The sequence below is a fragment of the Gallinula chloropus genome (genome assembly GCF_964237585.1).
Source record: "Gallinula chloropus genome assembly, chromosome: 16".
Taxonomy (NCBI): domain Eukaryota; kingdom Metazoa; phylum Chordata; class Aves; order Gruiformes; family Rallidae; genus Gallinula; species Gallinula chloropus.
In genome coordinates this window covers 13,932,324-13,947,117 of record NC_140101.1, presented here as the reverse complement: position 1 = coordinate 13,947,117, position 14,794 = coordinate 13,932,324, and the positions used below count along the sequence as shown (strand labels likewise).

Genomic DNA, 14,794 nt, shown 5'->3' with positions numbered 1-14,794 from the left:
CGGCCCACGCGGGGAAGGCGGCGGAGCGGCCCGGCCCGGCCCGGCCCAGCGCCCGGCTCAGGCGCCGCACACGGGCCCCGCGCCCGACGGTGGCGCGGCCGCACCCCCGGCCGGGCAGAGCCGAGTCCCGGCACCGCGGGCTGACAGGGCCCGAGGCCGCGGTTCGCCTCGGGACAGCCCGGGTGGGACCCGGGCCGCGACACCGACACCTTGGCCGGCACCCCGGGGCGGCCGGCACCCCGGGGCAACCGGCCCCTGGCCCAAGACCCAGCTCAGCCCCCGCGGCGACCCCCACCCCGCAGCCCCTACCTGCGCCCCGCCGCTCCGACACGCCCCACCCGCCGCCAGGCGATTGGACGGGCCTCCCATCCTTGCCCCGCCCCCAACCCCGATTGGCGGCACAGAGAGCCTATCAGCGTGGGGCAGCGGCGCTACCGCCCGCCAATGCGGCTGGCTTGGGGGCGGGGGTAGGAGCTGTGGGAGGAGTTGGCAGCGCGCATGCGTGCTGGGACGGCGCGGGCGCGGTCCCCCCGAGCTGCGGCTCGTCACGGGGAGGTGTGGCGTCACGCTGTGACGTCAGGCGGGCGCGGGCGGGGCTGTAGGGGCTCCTCGCGAGGGCAGGGAGGGGGACGGGGGTAAAACTGGCGGAGGCCCCCGGGGCGAGGCCGCCGGCAGAGGCTGGTGCCCCATCAGCCCCATCGGCTCCGGCTGCCAGTGCCCAGCCTGGGCACGGGGCGCTGGCGCCGCAGCCCCCCCGGGAGGGCCCTGGCTGGAGGCGCCTGTCGTGCCCGAGAGGCCACCCTGAGAGCCGGGCCGGCAGCGCCCCGGTGGCTTGGCCACGGAGAACCGCCGAGCTGGGCCGTGGTGTGCCGCAGGCTGCCCCCAGCGAGCCCCCGGCGTCATTTCTGGGGCTGCCGTGAGCCAGGAGCAATGGGAAACAGCTTCGTGTGCACTCACTGGCACTTGGAATCACAGGATTGTAGGGGTTGGAAGGGACCTGTCCCAGGGCCGTAAGGTACCTCATTGCCCTGCCAGGGAGGAAGCTGGAATCATTTCCTCGCTTGGCCACTGACCTGCTGATGACTTTGGGCAAGTGACTTTAACTTTTGCCTCAGTTTCCCACCTGCCTGACGAGCTGCTGATACCCAGCAGCACCAGGCCTGGAGCTGCACCAAGTGCCCAGCCCTGCAGCAAGCCCTTCACCCCAGAGCCTGTCCGTGTAGGGGAGTCCCTGACCCGCCCAACCTGCAGAGAGGCTCTGTGTGGGTCAGGACTGTATGGATGTGTGTATATATATAATGTACATACACATATGTATGTACACACACCTGCAGCCTGACAGCTGAGAGGGAGCCAGGCTCATGCACGCTGTGCTCACGTGCGCTTCTGGTACCCTCACCCGCATCCCTACACCCTGGGGCAGCAAGGGGAAGCCCCAGGTGGGGGGACCCACCATGGGACATGTTCAGAGGGGCCCAGAGCAGCCTCCCACCCTAGGACATGCCCGTGGTGGAGGGATTTCTCCAGTGAGCGCTGGGCAGTGCCTCTTGCTGCGCTGTGTCCCTCCATAGGCAGATCATCACTGGTGTCAGGCCAAGCAGAGACAGCTGGTTCTTCATCTGATTACCAGTGCCAGGAGTTGTCCAGGTCATTTCAAGCCTCTTAGCTCTGCTTTTGGAGACCTCTCTCTGAAATTAAGCTCTGTGATTACAGCACCCACCTTGTCTCTTTTCTGGACCCAACAGTCCTACTCTTTCCTCTCTGCCATCCCTTTGATCAGTAACTGTGGATTCACACCTTAATTTACACCAGGCTGTAAATTTGGAATTGGATATGTAGATCCAGTCTTGTGCCACTGGAAAACTGTCCTGCACTGGGAGCCTGCATAGACCTCTCCATGGGGCAAAGTCCACTAGCTCCTGTGTTCCTTGAGGGATGGAAGTCCAAGAGGAACAAAGTCCAAGAGTTTTACTGATGACATAGAAAGACAGAGTTTACTCAAACAGAAGCATTTTCCCTCTCAATCCTCGGTCCTGGCAGGGTCCTGAGTTCCCTCCCCTCTCAATTTTCTCTGAGTCTCCAAGAAAGGGCACAAAAATCTTGAATTTCTAAGCAAAACATCGCAAAAAATGGTCAGGTGTCATTGCAGGGAAGTTGTAAAAAGCTGCTGCCCTGTCCTCAGGAGCTTCCAGAACCAACCAACCCTGATGTGACTGGGAAAAACTCTTTTTATAGAGAGCTCTGGCTTGCCTTTCCTTCTCTTTTCCAAATTCAATCTGGAGGATGAGCTCTTTTCAAAGTAATCCAGGGGCCTGGGGAGGATTTGTGCATGCAAATAGTCCATAATCTCTGCTGCAGCCCAGGAGAGCTGTGATGCAGCTCAGAGAAGGTTAAATGATAAAAAAATATGGCAGACATGGTAAGTATTTGGCATGTTCCATGCAACAAAAGATGAGCAACAGCAACTGGGACGTTATCTTTATTTGCTAAAAATAGAGGCTTGCAAAGTTTAAAGAAAAGCACTTTATAGTTCTAAACCTCTCCTCTGGCTGTGAAAGAGCCTTCAGAGGTGGGCTGTGGGGCTTTGGGGCGTCTCGTCCCCTTCCAGAGGGCTCAGGCAATTGAAACTCAATACAACATCAGCCACGACAGGGGGGGATAAATAGTTCTGACAAGCCCCTGCTTTTCTCACTCACCAGCGCCCGATGCTGGAGCTCTGCAGCAGGTACATCCCCGCACAGCCACAGCCCGCACCCGGGATGCCCACGGCGCAGCCCAGGCCCCCTCCCCATCCCCAGCTACACAGGGCAGGGGCAGCCCCACGCCAAGGGCACTGGCAGAGCCACCAGCCAGGCAGCAGATCGCTGCTGAGCTGTGCGTGGGCATTTGATACCCAGCAGCTGACGGGCTGGTCGCAGGGCTGGGTGCCTGGCTGCCCCTCCGTGCCTTCAAAGAACTGCTCCTCAGCTGCACACGGCTGCACATGCCTGGCACCCTATAATGGGGCCACAAAAAAACCCCCCACATCCCCCAATTCTACTTTGCTTTCCAGCTGCAAAGGAACTGCCTTAGCCAAGGCTGAGGTTTGGTGAGGCTGAGGTTTGGATCCAGCTCTGTTGGGTGTCAGGACAGTTGTGCATTACTACAGACACTCATTTTTGTGACAGAATAGCACCAAAGCCATGAACCTGACCCCACGAGCAGAGGGGATGATGTGATGCTTGGCACCAGCCAAATAAAAACTGAACAATGGGGCTATTTTTGTGGAAGAGAGTTCGGAGGGTTCCTAGGGGAGCTGAACCTCTCTCTGGTCCACCACAGGCAAGACAAACAAGACAGAGCTCTTGCACCCTGGCTTCTGTATCGTACAAACACCAGCTCCAGCCAGGCTGTGAAAGAAATCTATTGTCTCTCAGGCTGCATTTTGATGTGAAATGCTGGGGTAAGGCCAGAGATCTTCCCCCCCACACACGTGTGCCTATTGTTTGAAGTGCAGAACAATTGAAGGGTGCTCTCATAGCTAAAGATAGAAAAGCAGCTGGTGCTGTCTTTTTCCCTGTAACTGAGAATAAAACAATGCCTGAGTATTGTCTGCATTGCTGGAGCGATGACATTGGACTCTCTGCCAAGAGAGCATCCAGCAGATCAATGAAACCCGAGTTATTTATAAATGGGTAGTGTCATTTCTTCCCCAAAGTAATTTCACTTCCTTAGCTTTTCCACCAGGCCTCTCTGCACCATGAAGTGGCCGTGGAGAGAGGTATAAATAGCACTGAGCCAGGCTGGGGGCTGGCTGGTGGAAAACGGAGCTGCCATGCTGAACCTGTGTGTGGTTGCACCTTCTCTTCCCCAAGCTGTGCCCGAGCTTCTGCAGCACCCAGGTGGGGACCAGCCATGGATGCTGATCCCCTTCTGCCATGAGGGAGCAGATCCCTGCAGGCACAGACCCAGCAGCTGCCAGATCACAGAATCACAGACTCACAGAATTGTAGGGGTGGGAAGGGATCTCCAGAGCTCATTGGGTTCAACCCCCTGCCAAAGCAGCTCCCTAGCACAGGTCGCACAGGTCAGTGTCCAGACAGGGCTGGAATATCTCCAGAGAAGGAGACTCCACACCCCCTGGGCAGCCTGTCCCAGGGCTCCCTCACCCTCACTGGGAAGAAGTTCTTCCCCATATTGGTGGGGAACTCCCTGTGCTCCAACTTGAGGCCATCGCCCCTCATCCTGTCCCCACATACCATTGAAAAGAGGCTGGCTGTCAGTTGAGCACGGACCCAGCATTTGGTCTTTCAGGACCAGAGTTCCACCAACACCAGGGTTTGCTTCCTCAGGGAGTTTTTTAGTTGTTTATTTCACCCTCTGGCCAACAAACAGGCAGTAACACAGGCTGTGTGTGTGTGTCCAGCTCAGCTGCTGTGCTGGGACGCTGAAGGTAACCCTTGAGCCCAAATGCCATGGAACAGAGCCTTGCCTAGGACAGGGGACATCTTGGAGGGGAAAGCTGCTGCCTGCAAGGTGACATCCCACCAGGGTGAATCCAAACTAGAGACCACTGCAGTTCAGAGAAAGAAAAGCCCATCTTGTCCTATGGGCCGTAGCGAGGTGAGAAGGTTTCCTGAGGTGATGTGGGGACATATAGGAACAGTGCTCCCTCCCAGGTGACAGCCAGTCTTGAGAAAGGTCCAAGCCTACCAGATCCCACCAAGAATGCCCCCATTTGTTGCTGCTCCATCTTGAACAGGTGTCCCTTGTAATGAGATAAACCGATCTGGATCTAGTGTGAGGCTTGATGACCGAGTGCAGTTGGGAGGACAAGCTGAGCAGCATCTGAACCCACAGTGAGCAGAAGGCTGGGCCAACAGGCCAGGAGAGCAGACTATGGCCTTTGCCAGGCCAAGGAAACAACTGCTATATCCAAGCAGCAGGTTCCAGCCCAGCACAGCCACTTCCATCAGCTTATGTCCTTATGATGAGGACATCATGGCCCAAGTCTAGGTTCCCGTGGAGCAAAGGAGAGGGTGCATCAGGAGTGGAGAGGGCAGGGGACTGTGATGGGGCTGTCCCAGGGACCACTCTGCAAGTGGCTGGTTGTGTCAGCTCAGGGTGTGTGCAGGCCACTACCCAAACTTGTGTGCCCAGATCTCAAAGCAGATGAAAACTGGTGCAGATCTGGAACAGCTAAGGCCTGATCCTGCACATGGACTGGCAGAACCTCATCCTGGGAGACACATGTTCTGAGCAGGCTGAGAGCTCATCCCACTCCTGCCAAAGGTACTTGGCACCGGACCCGCCAAAGGCCTCAGGTCCCTCCAGCTGTGGGTGGAAACCTGACTCCCAGCCCAGGACAGGGAGGCAAAAGACCACCAGTGTAACCTCAGAGGGACCTTGTGATCCAGCAGCACCCATTGCTTTTCAGGGCACTGAAACTCTGCTGTCTCAGCAAGGATCAGCACCTCTTGTTCTGCTCCAGTTCTGTGCTTTCCTTGAGGTCTCCAAGGCAGGTCTGGGCCACGATTTCCAGGAGCTGCTGTGTGCCAGGGTCTGTCCAGGCAGGCCAGCTGCAATCAAGGTGCTATTAAGTATTCAAATGAACAGGGCAGGATTCTCTTTTCTCTCATTGTTTTGAAGGGCATTGCCAAAACCTCAAGCATCTTCACTGAGGGCTCACACATTCCGGTGATTTTTACAGTGTTCAGTGCAACCTCCATTCCTGAACAGATGCTTTATGGTGCCAATCCCCAGAAGAAAACCCCTCAAACCTCAAAGCTGGTAAATTCAAAGCAAACTAACAAAACCTCTCCAATTTTCCCAATGTCCAAGTGATCTCTCTGTCTCCATGCCTGTGTGTGACCTTGCCAGCATCTCACTTGCTAACTCTGGCCACTAATTTCTCACCTCAGGTTTCTTCCAGGTCCTTCCTCAGTCCTGAGACTCATTTTGGAGGCTTCCTGCATGCAGTGTAAACACAGCACCTGAGGGCTCAGCCACCAGCATGTCCATGCTGGCCAGACCTCCTGCCATGGCAAGGTGTGTACCACTGCACCCAGGCAGCAGCAGCAGCTTTGTGCATGTTTGTGAAGGGTTATGGAGGCAGCACTTCACCCCCCAGCCAAAGGACAGCCAGCTCAGGACAGATAGACCACCACTGGTCTCAGGGTTGGGCATCCACAGCACTCGTGCTGGGAGGTCCCAGGGAGCTGTGAGATGAGGGGATCCAGTGGTAACCCCATCACAAGCCCCACGGGACCACCTGCCCTTTGGGGTAACCTTGTGGTGGCATCGCTGCTGCACCCATCTCCTGCTGACATCCAGGGGTGCAGGGAAAGCTGTGCTGGTGGCTGCTGGCTCGCTCCCCAAGTGAGATGGGGCTGTGGGGATCTTGGGGTTGCTTTGGAGGGAGCCTCCCAGGGCCAGGCTGAGCCAGAGGGACGCTGCCGGGTGGCAGCACTGGCCTGTCACCTCTGCCTGTCTCACAAGCAGGCATTCTTGCTCCATGGAAATATGCCTGAAATAGCCCCTCTGCAGATTGTCTTTATCTAATCAGCCGCCTCTGAGCCTCCCCCTGCCCCCCCAGTGCCTTTCAGGGAGCTGATAGCAGGGGTATGTTAAGCGTGGAAACCTCTAGTGAGCAGCCTGACACGTTGAGTAATTCTCCTTCCTGCCACTTATCAGAGCCTGCTAATGGGAGACATTCCTCCTGGGGGCTGGGGGGCAGCTGGGGGGGCTTTTCCAGAGAGGGTGGCTGAGCCCCTGGCACCTTCCTGGCTCTCTGGGGCTGGGTAGGAGCCGATGTGACCACAATATGCTCATTGAGGTGGCAGCTCTGCAATCTGGTGCTGGTGGTTTCCTTCCCTATGAGGGCAGAGCTGAGGAACCCCATCCCCTTCTGTGGGACACCAACATCAAGCACAAAACTATGGGGGGAAGTACGGGGGTGCCTCAGAGGTCTGCCACTGCTGAGGATGCTTGCACAGGGCTGATGGGATATTTGGGCAGACAGTTTGCTTTGGGCAGTAGCCACCTAAAGCAAACTCCCCTCCACTCAGGCTAAAGCCTGGGCTCCCCACAGCTCCCCACAGCTCCTCATGGCTCCTCACGGCTCCTCGCTGTGCCCTTGGGCTTCTGCTGGAGGTCCATAGGAGCCCTCTGAGGCCACTTCCCTGCTGAAGATGCCTTGTCACACCTGTCCAGGCAGGACAGAGCTCAGGCCTTGCCAGCAACATGAGGATGAGCTTCCTACCACCCTGAAAACCACATCAGAAACACCAGCGCCGAAAACCGCCCCGAACCCAGAGGAAGCACAGCTCAGCAGCTGCTGGAGCCACCATTCCACATCTCCCCTTCCACAGATCTGCTCAGCCTTTGATGGATCCTGCTGGAACCTCTTCAAAGAGGGAAAGAAACTAGGGCAAACAGAAGGAACTGCAGAAGGAATCTCCGAAAATAAAATTGCTTTAAAGATAAGGCAGGGGAGGGGGTGAGCAGGGCACGAAAGGAGTACATGCCCTGAGAAGAATGTGTGAGGCTGGGCCAGCTGGTAGGTCTGGGCAGAGAGCTCGTCCCACTGCTGGGACGCTCATGGCAAAGGTACTTGGCACCAGACCTGCCAAAAGCCTCTGGTCCCTCCAGCGTGTGGGTGGAAACCTGACTCCCAGCCCAGGACAGGGAGGCGAAAGACCACCAGTGTTACCTCAGAGGGACCTGTGGTGCAGCAGCACCCATTGCTCTTCAGGGCACTGAAACTCTGCTGTCTCAGCAAGGATCAGCACCTCTGTCACGCTGTGTCAAGAGGAATCTCAGGACTGGTGTCCCCCTGATGTTCTCCCCAGAAGAGCTGCAGCAGACACATCCACAGAATCCAAATCTGCACCAGCTTCTGCCAAATCCTGGTGAGGATCTGAGCTTCTGAACACCAGCCTGGTGAGAGAGCACCCACACGGGGTGTGGAGATGGGGGCTTCCTGCTGTGCTTAAAATCACCTTTCCCATGCTACAGGCTCTCCTCCATGGGAGCATTTTGATTCATGGGGAAGGCTGGCACCATGCAAAGCCCCTACATGATACCATGCAGCCAGTGAAGGCAATATTGACCCACCCCGAGCCCAGCTGTCATCTCTGCTGGGGCTCAAGCCACAGGGAACAGGTCTGGGGTCCTCCTCCATCCCATGAATCTCCCAGGCTTCACTCCAAAGCAGGGTGGGAAGGCAGAGGACCAGCCTGTCAAGAGGATGTCAGGGAGACAGCACTGGGAACACAGATTCATGGGGTATAACAGCAAATCATGCCTGTGTGCTGGATGAAGGACTGACCACTGCTGGGGCTTCACCAGACTCCCCTTCCACTGTCTGGCTTAGGTTCAGGGCAGGTTCTGGGGCTGCAAAAATCTCTCTGCAGCCTGGGCTGTGTGCCCAGCCTGAAGCCACATGCCCTAAGCAGCTCCTGGTGCTGCTGTCGTGCTGTGGCAGAGGCCATGCCACATCCAGCCTGGGCACACAACTGCTAATCTTTAATCACACCTTGCCTCAGTTTCCCTTACTCTCAGGAGGATACAACAACCTCACATCACTTTGGGGTGTGATGGGGAACAGCAAATCCCTGCAGCCACGGGCTCTGGTTCTCCAGTATCACCTCGGTGGGGTTATTTCTGTGTACCCAGTACATGACCACACAACTGAGGAGCCAAGAGGTGGTTTGGCACCAAGGTACCCCCCTGGGCCAAGGATGGGGGATGCAGCCACCCAGCATCCACCCAGACCATCTAGGGGGCCAGATGCTGACCTTCCCTGCACATGCACATGGGGCTCCCAAGTCACCCAAGTTAAGCTGACAAGTGCCTTCATGTCTGGGAAGGAGCAGAGCAGCACTGCAGAGAGGACCACCCACGTTCCCTGGGGAGCTGAGTGGCAGAAGCCCACCCTGGCAGGGCATCCTATCCCCACTGTGATCTCTGGGCTGTTCCGTGGGGTCCTTTGTCCCATGGAAGGTGTGTGCCAGTCCTGCCCTTGACATCCACACATCCTGGCCGGGTGCAGCAGGGGGGAGGCACAAAAAGCACCCAGCCCCACTTTGCTTTTTAAATGCACCAAAGGCAAAGAGAGGAGCAGAGTGTTGGGTGGACAGGCATGGGGGTCCTTTGGGGAGGCAGCAGCACCTCCAGCCCTGAGAACAGAAACCTCACTCCGTGTCAGATGCCAGCGACTGGAATGGCTTTTCCTTGAGCCTGGCACAGGGGTGGGTCTGGCTGCCCACTGCTGGGTCCTGTTCCCACCTCAGACAGCTCTGTGCTGTGGTCACTGCAGTGCATGTGGTGTCTTTGGGTGCTCCCAGGTAAAACAGTGTGAAGGGAACCCAGAAGCCTCTCTGTAGAGAGATCTCTGATCTGGTCTAGCCATGAACCAAGCTCCCAAGCCAAGAGTTCTGTGAACAGGACCTAGGGGTTTACTGCCGGGCAGTGCTTGCCACGGGCAGAGCCCATCCAGCAGCAAGACCGAGCAGGGGGCTCAAGCTTCCCTGCTCAGCAGTGTTCCTGTCCCTGGGGCTGCCCATGGACCGCTACAGCTCCTGGAAGCATCGACCCCTCTGACAAAACCATCAGGTTTCATTTACATCTAACCAGAAGAGACAATTCTGATGTTTGTGAGGTTTGGTGTTCAGAGGGCAGCAGCTGGCATGCCTTGGGGAACAAGCTGAGCCGTTTGAGAAGAAGACAAGGGGGTAGCAGAGACCAAGCCCCAAAGTCCTTCCCTGGTTCCCCTCTCCCAGGCAGTCTGTCTGAGGAGAGGCTGAACCAGAGCTGAGTGAGAGGTTGGGATGCTCCAGCTTGGAAAGCCAGGAGCCTGGCAGATCCCTGCAGGCAGCAGCTTTCCTGCCAGGGTGGGGAGAAGAAGCAGCAGGACTGACTGCTCAGGTGCAGGAGGAATCAGGGAAGCTCTGGCTCCTCCATTCCCTGCCAGAGCAGGCAGTGAGGGCAGGCTTGGGGAGCTGCGCTGCCTCCCTGAGCCGGAGTCTCTGGCTCTGCCTTTGTACTCGTTGGACAATGCAGGAGTAAAAATAACCAGGCTGCCTTTGCAGAGAGATAAAAGTGAAGTTTGCCTTTTGTGTCTGTCCGGGCAGTGGGACAGCAGCACCAATGGAGCTGTGTGGACATGACACATGGGAATTTCTGACATATCTTTTCCCACTCTGACCTTGACAGACACAATAAAAAGGGGCTTTGCAGCCCGCACGCAGCCACTCAGCCCTCCCGTGAGGTCAGTAAGAAAGAGCATGTCTGCGTGTGCGCTTCTCCTCTGCTACTAACCCGCTTCACCTCGGCAGGGTGGATGTCCCCAGAGGACAGGGACTGACTGGTGGTACTGGGGAGGGTGGGGCAGACCTGGATCCAGAGCATTTTTGTTGAGGTTGGTGGCTCTCACTGGTGGCTCCGGTCGTGATGGCTGTGGCATTTCAGAGCCCCGCTGTGTGATGCTGCATGAGATGGGTATTAGGAAGCATGTTCATGAAAGTGCTTTTCTGAGCAGCTTCCACAGTTACCTTCTAGAAGGGGTCTTCCCAGGGATAATTCCTCCAGTTTTCCTTTTGTCTTCCTGCAGTATTGCTCTGCAAAACGGATTCGGGTCTTTCCAAAGGTTTTGCGTGAGGTACCAGGGCTCCAACAGGTCTGTCTGAGCTGAGGTTATCAGGAAGGGGGTGTTGTGGACAGTCTCCAGTGCTGCCTAAAATGCAAATGTGGATTTTGACACCAAAGCGATGCCAGCTCACCCAGCTGGGACTTGTAGTGTGGGGCTGATAGCAGCAGAAGGGAAAGTGGTTGTTAATTGTCTCGTTATCATGGTTATTATGAGCTAATATCATTGTTGCTGTGTTCTCTCACTCTGAAACTAAAAGCATGTTTGGTGACCGTGTTGCTCCTGGTCAGCAGTGGAGCAGCGGGCGCTTTCCCCGGGCACTGACTCCTTGTCCCTTCCCTCCCTTCAGCGTTCAGGTGTCTTTCACTCTTCCTTCACTGCTGCCAAGTCTTCCTCCAGCCGAGCAAGATGTCTATGCTGGACATGAGCGAGTTTGGGGAGGCTGCTGAGTACCTCCGGAAAAGCTACACAGAGCAGCTGAAGCTTCAGACAATCCCCTTCGATGGTAAGACCCCCTGTGTACCCCCAGCCAGCCCCTTGGCCGTGGCTCTCTCTCGAGTCCATCCCCATCCCTTTCCCAGTGCTGCTTCTCCTGGTATCCCAGGTGCTGCAGAACTGTCCCCACCACCCTGGGGAACAGGAAGATCTCAGAAGTAGGGAAAGCAAGTTTATGGCTTTTCCCTTGTGCGCTGAGGTGCGGGGGGAGGTCGCCCTTCATCTCCCCCGACCCTGAGGGGCAGCAGGGCTGAGGGACATGAGCAGAGGGACTGGAGTCAAAGCCTCCTCCAGCTCTGTTTTGTTTTGGAGGTGCCTGCTCTGTGCCAGTTACCCCGCTGTACCACTGCTCCCCATGCTCAGGCTCCAGTGCCCAACTCAGCAAGCGAGGAGAGTTTTGCTTCTTCTCATTGCCCTTTTTTCATGTCGGTCTGAGTGCAAGTATGCATGAAGCAGCAGCTTTCTGCCAGGCTAAAAGTTGACCCTGGCAAAGTAAACAGCTGCCAAACATGAAGAAGACAAAGAAATCCTATGAACAAGAATGTAGGAAGGAAAAATCACTGTTCTTCCCTGTTGTTGCACTCATTCATGTGGCTTTCAGTTGACAATTTCAAATGGTTTCCTACATTTCAACCAGTTTTGTCAACCAGTTTTGTCCCTTCCCCTTTCCCTTTCCCTTTCCCTTTCCCTTTCCCTTTCCCTTTCCCTTTCCCTTTCCCTTTCCCTTTCCCTTTCCCTTTCCCTTTCCCTTTCCCTTTCCCTTTCCCTTTCCCTTTCCCTTTCCCTTCCTTTTCCCTTTCCCTTCCCCCTTTCCATTTCCCTTCCCCCTTTTCACTTTCCCCTTTTCTTTCTCCTGCAGGAAAGAAGCGAGCTTGGATCCCGGATGAGAAGGAAGCTTATATTGAAGTGGAAATCAAAGAAAGCTCTGGTGGCAAAGTCACTGTGGAAACCAAAAATAAGGAAGTAAGCAAAATACCTTTCATTTCCTAGGGGAGGGCGAGTGTGTGCAGAGGGGGGATACGTGTGACAAGATCAGGTCTGAAAGGAGCCCAGCTCTTGCTGATAACCCTTCCAGGCTTGGGGATCAGTCATGCCCCGAGGGGACGCGCACCGCAGTGTGTCAGGACACGTAGGCCAGATACTTGCCAAGAGTGGCAACGGTTCAGCATCCCCCCATCCAGGGTTTGCTTTCAAACACGGTTTACTGGGCGAGAGGGAGCGAAGGGAGGAAGAGCTGCCCGCAGGCAGCGCCTGCCCCAGCACAGCCCTCTGCCATGCTGAACCGCTGCCTGGCTCATCCTGAAGGCTGAAACCTCAGGTAAGGGGCAAACTGGCCAATTCCTGCTCATTTTAACTGGGATTTGTGGTGCTGTAGAGAGAACAGGGAAAAGGGCAGGACCAGCTATGTCCAGTGGTGAGGGTCCCGCAGTGGGAGTGGGGCAAAGCAAGCAAGGCTCAGCTGATATTTGTCAAGATAATATCCACTACAAATATCTGCAAATGAGCTTAATGAATATTCCCTTCTTGCCTATGGGAGTCTCAGGGCTCTGCAACTTCCCTGCAGTGCAGAGACTCATACTGGTGTAGAACTGGGAAAAAGAATGAGGACCTGACCAGGCAGTAAATAGTAGAATTCATTCTTCCTATTCCTCACCTAGTCAGTGTGGCACTGAGAGGTGCTCCTGTCTGCTGAATTTAAAAGAAATATATATAATTACCTTTGAAAAGCATCGAGGCTTTGGAAATATCTGTGCTGGAAACCAGTATAAAGAAGTAAAGAAATTTGTCCTTTCCAAAATTAACCTTACTGGGGAGGGGATACACATTTAAGTTTAGTCTGATGTTTAAAAGATCTTCAGCTTCTGCGAACAAACCAGCTTGAAAACCTTTTCTTTTGTTGCCATTCCCTCTTGACACTGTCTTTTTCAACAATTTGTCAGGGATTTACAAAAGCTGAAACTAGATCTTCTTCCCCTGGCTCAGCATTTCCAGCAAAGTTTCAAGAGGCTGTTAATAACACCCCTCACCCTTCTACCCACCCTCCTGCTTCTGGCACCTAACTCCTTCTAACACCAAAAAATCCCCAAACAAACCCCTCTGAAAAGTTTCATTTCACCTTTATTACCAAGAGCATTTGCTAAACCCAGCTCCTCCCACTCAGGCCACACAGGTAACACGGTAGTTTGCCAGCTTGGCTTCCCAGGTCTAAGAGATGGGGTGTACAGACTTCAGCTGTTTGCCCAAATCACCAGGGATCTCTCCAAGACCATGCTGCTGCGGGGTTTTACGCTGTGAAGAGCGCAAGGAGGATGCCGAGCATGCTGTGGGGTGACATCTTGGTGCCCCCCATCTAGGACTCCCTCTGTCAGGCTCAGCTGCAGCCCGTCTCTCTGCGGAGGTTGTGGGTCTGGGGCTTGCTTGTCAAGGCTGGGCTTGGTGGCCAGGGTGCTGGTGGGCTCCCCTAGCCCTGTTGCACCAAAATGGAGGGCAGCCCTGTCCCAAGGACAGTAGGCACAGGGCCAGGCTTGTTCCCAGCATGGGACTGTCAGTATGTCTGTCTGCCTGGCAGGTTTGAGGGGAGAGGGTGTTTGGTGGGGTCTGGGGTCCATCTGATGTGTCCTCTCTCCTCCAACAGACACGGGTGGTGAAGGAGGATGAGGTGCAGCCCATGAACCCCCCCAAGTTTGACATGATTGAGGACATGGCCATGCTGACACACCTCAACGAGGCCTCTGTGCTCTACAACCTGAAGCGCCGCTACTCCCACTGGATGATCTATGTAAGCTGACAGTGCCCAAGGAATGGGGGGGGTCATTGAGTGGGGAGGGAAGGGGTGGCAGCCCCCCCCCCCCCCCCCCCGGTTCCTCATATGCCCCTTTTTCCCCCCACAGACTTACTCAGGGCTCTTCTGTGTCACCATCAACCCCTACAAGTGGCTGCCTGTCTACACCGCGCCCGTGGTGGCAGCCTACAAGGGCAAGCGGCGCTCTGAGGCACCCCCCCACATCTACTCCATTGCTGACAATGCCTACAACGACATGCTGCGCAGTAAGCCCTCAACACAGGGACCCCATCCTGGGGGGCCTGGGCTCCAGGGGCAGGGGCTGAGGTGGGTGCCACCGGCCTAATGCCTGCTCCTTCTCTTCCAGACCGCGAAAACCAGTCCATGCTTATCACGTAAGTGTCCCTCTGTGCTCTCCCCCTGCCCAGCCCTGGCATGAGCAGTCAAGCCCCCCCACCCATGCTGCCCTCCTGGGGGAGCCCTGGGCAGGCACCCCGTGTCTCAGGAGGGCCCCCATCAGCCGCATCACCCCCCCACCCTGGCAGCTGTCAGCCCCCCGTCCCTTCCCGCCCAGCCTGCTGCCGCCACCATGCCAGGTGACAAAGCCCCGTGCGGGTTTGGCGGGCAGGCTCCCCCACACCCCGACAGCTGCGGGAGCTGCCGTGGGGGGCCCCGGCCACTGGTGTCCTCCGAGAAGCGAGGGGAAGGAGAGATGGAGGCCAAGGCCAGAGGGAGATGGCGGCAGCAGCCAGAGGGGCGGCGGCGGGGGAGGAGGGTGACGTGGGAGAGTGTAGGCCAGGTTGATTTCAAGTGACATATAGATAAGGGCTATATAAAGGACTCTAAAGGACCCTACGCCGCTGCCAGGAGCCATGGACATTTTTAGCCTT

General features: G+C 56.2%; 1 protein-coding gene across 1 annotated transcript in view; it reads left to right on the top strand.

Annotated features, from left to right (window-relative positions):
- Positions 1-11,035: 11,035 nt before the first annotated feature.
- Positions 11,036-14,794, top strand: part of MYH7B (myosin heavy chain 7B) — a gene marked incomplete at its 5' end in the record, with an annotated part of 28,211 nt that continues 24,452 nt past the window's right edge. The window contains 5 exons of the mRNA XM_084271766.1: positions 11,036-11,132; positions 11,982-12,085; positions 13,758-13,901; positions 14,014-14,170; positions 14,272-14,299. Coding sequence (XP_084127892.1) covers positions 11,036-11,132; positions 11,982-12,085; positions 13,758-13,901; positions 14,014-14,170; positions 14,272-14,299 — 530 coding nt within the window. The remainder of the gene's footprint in view (positions 11,133-11,981; positions 12,086-13,757; positions 13,902-14,013; positions 14,171-14,271; positions 14,300-14,794) is intronic.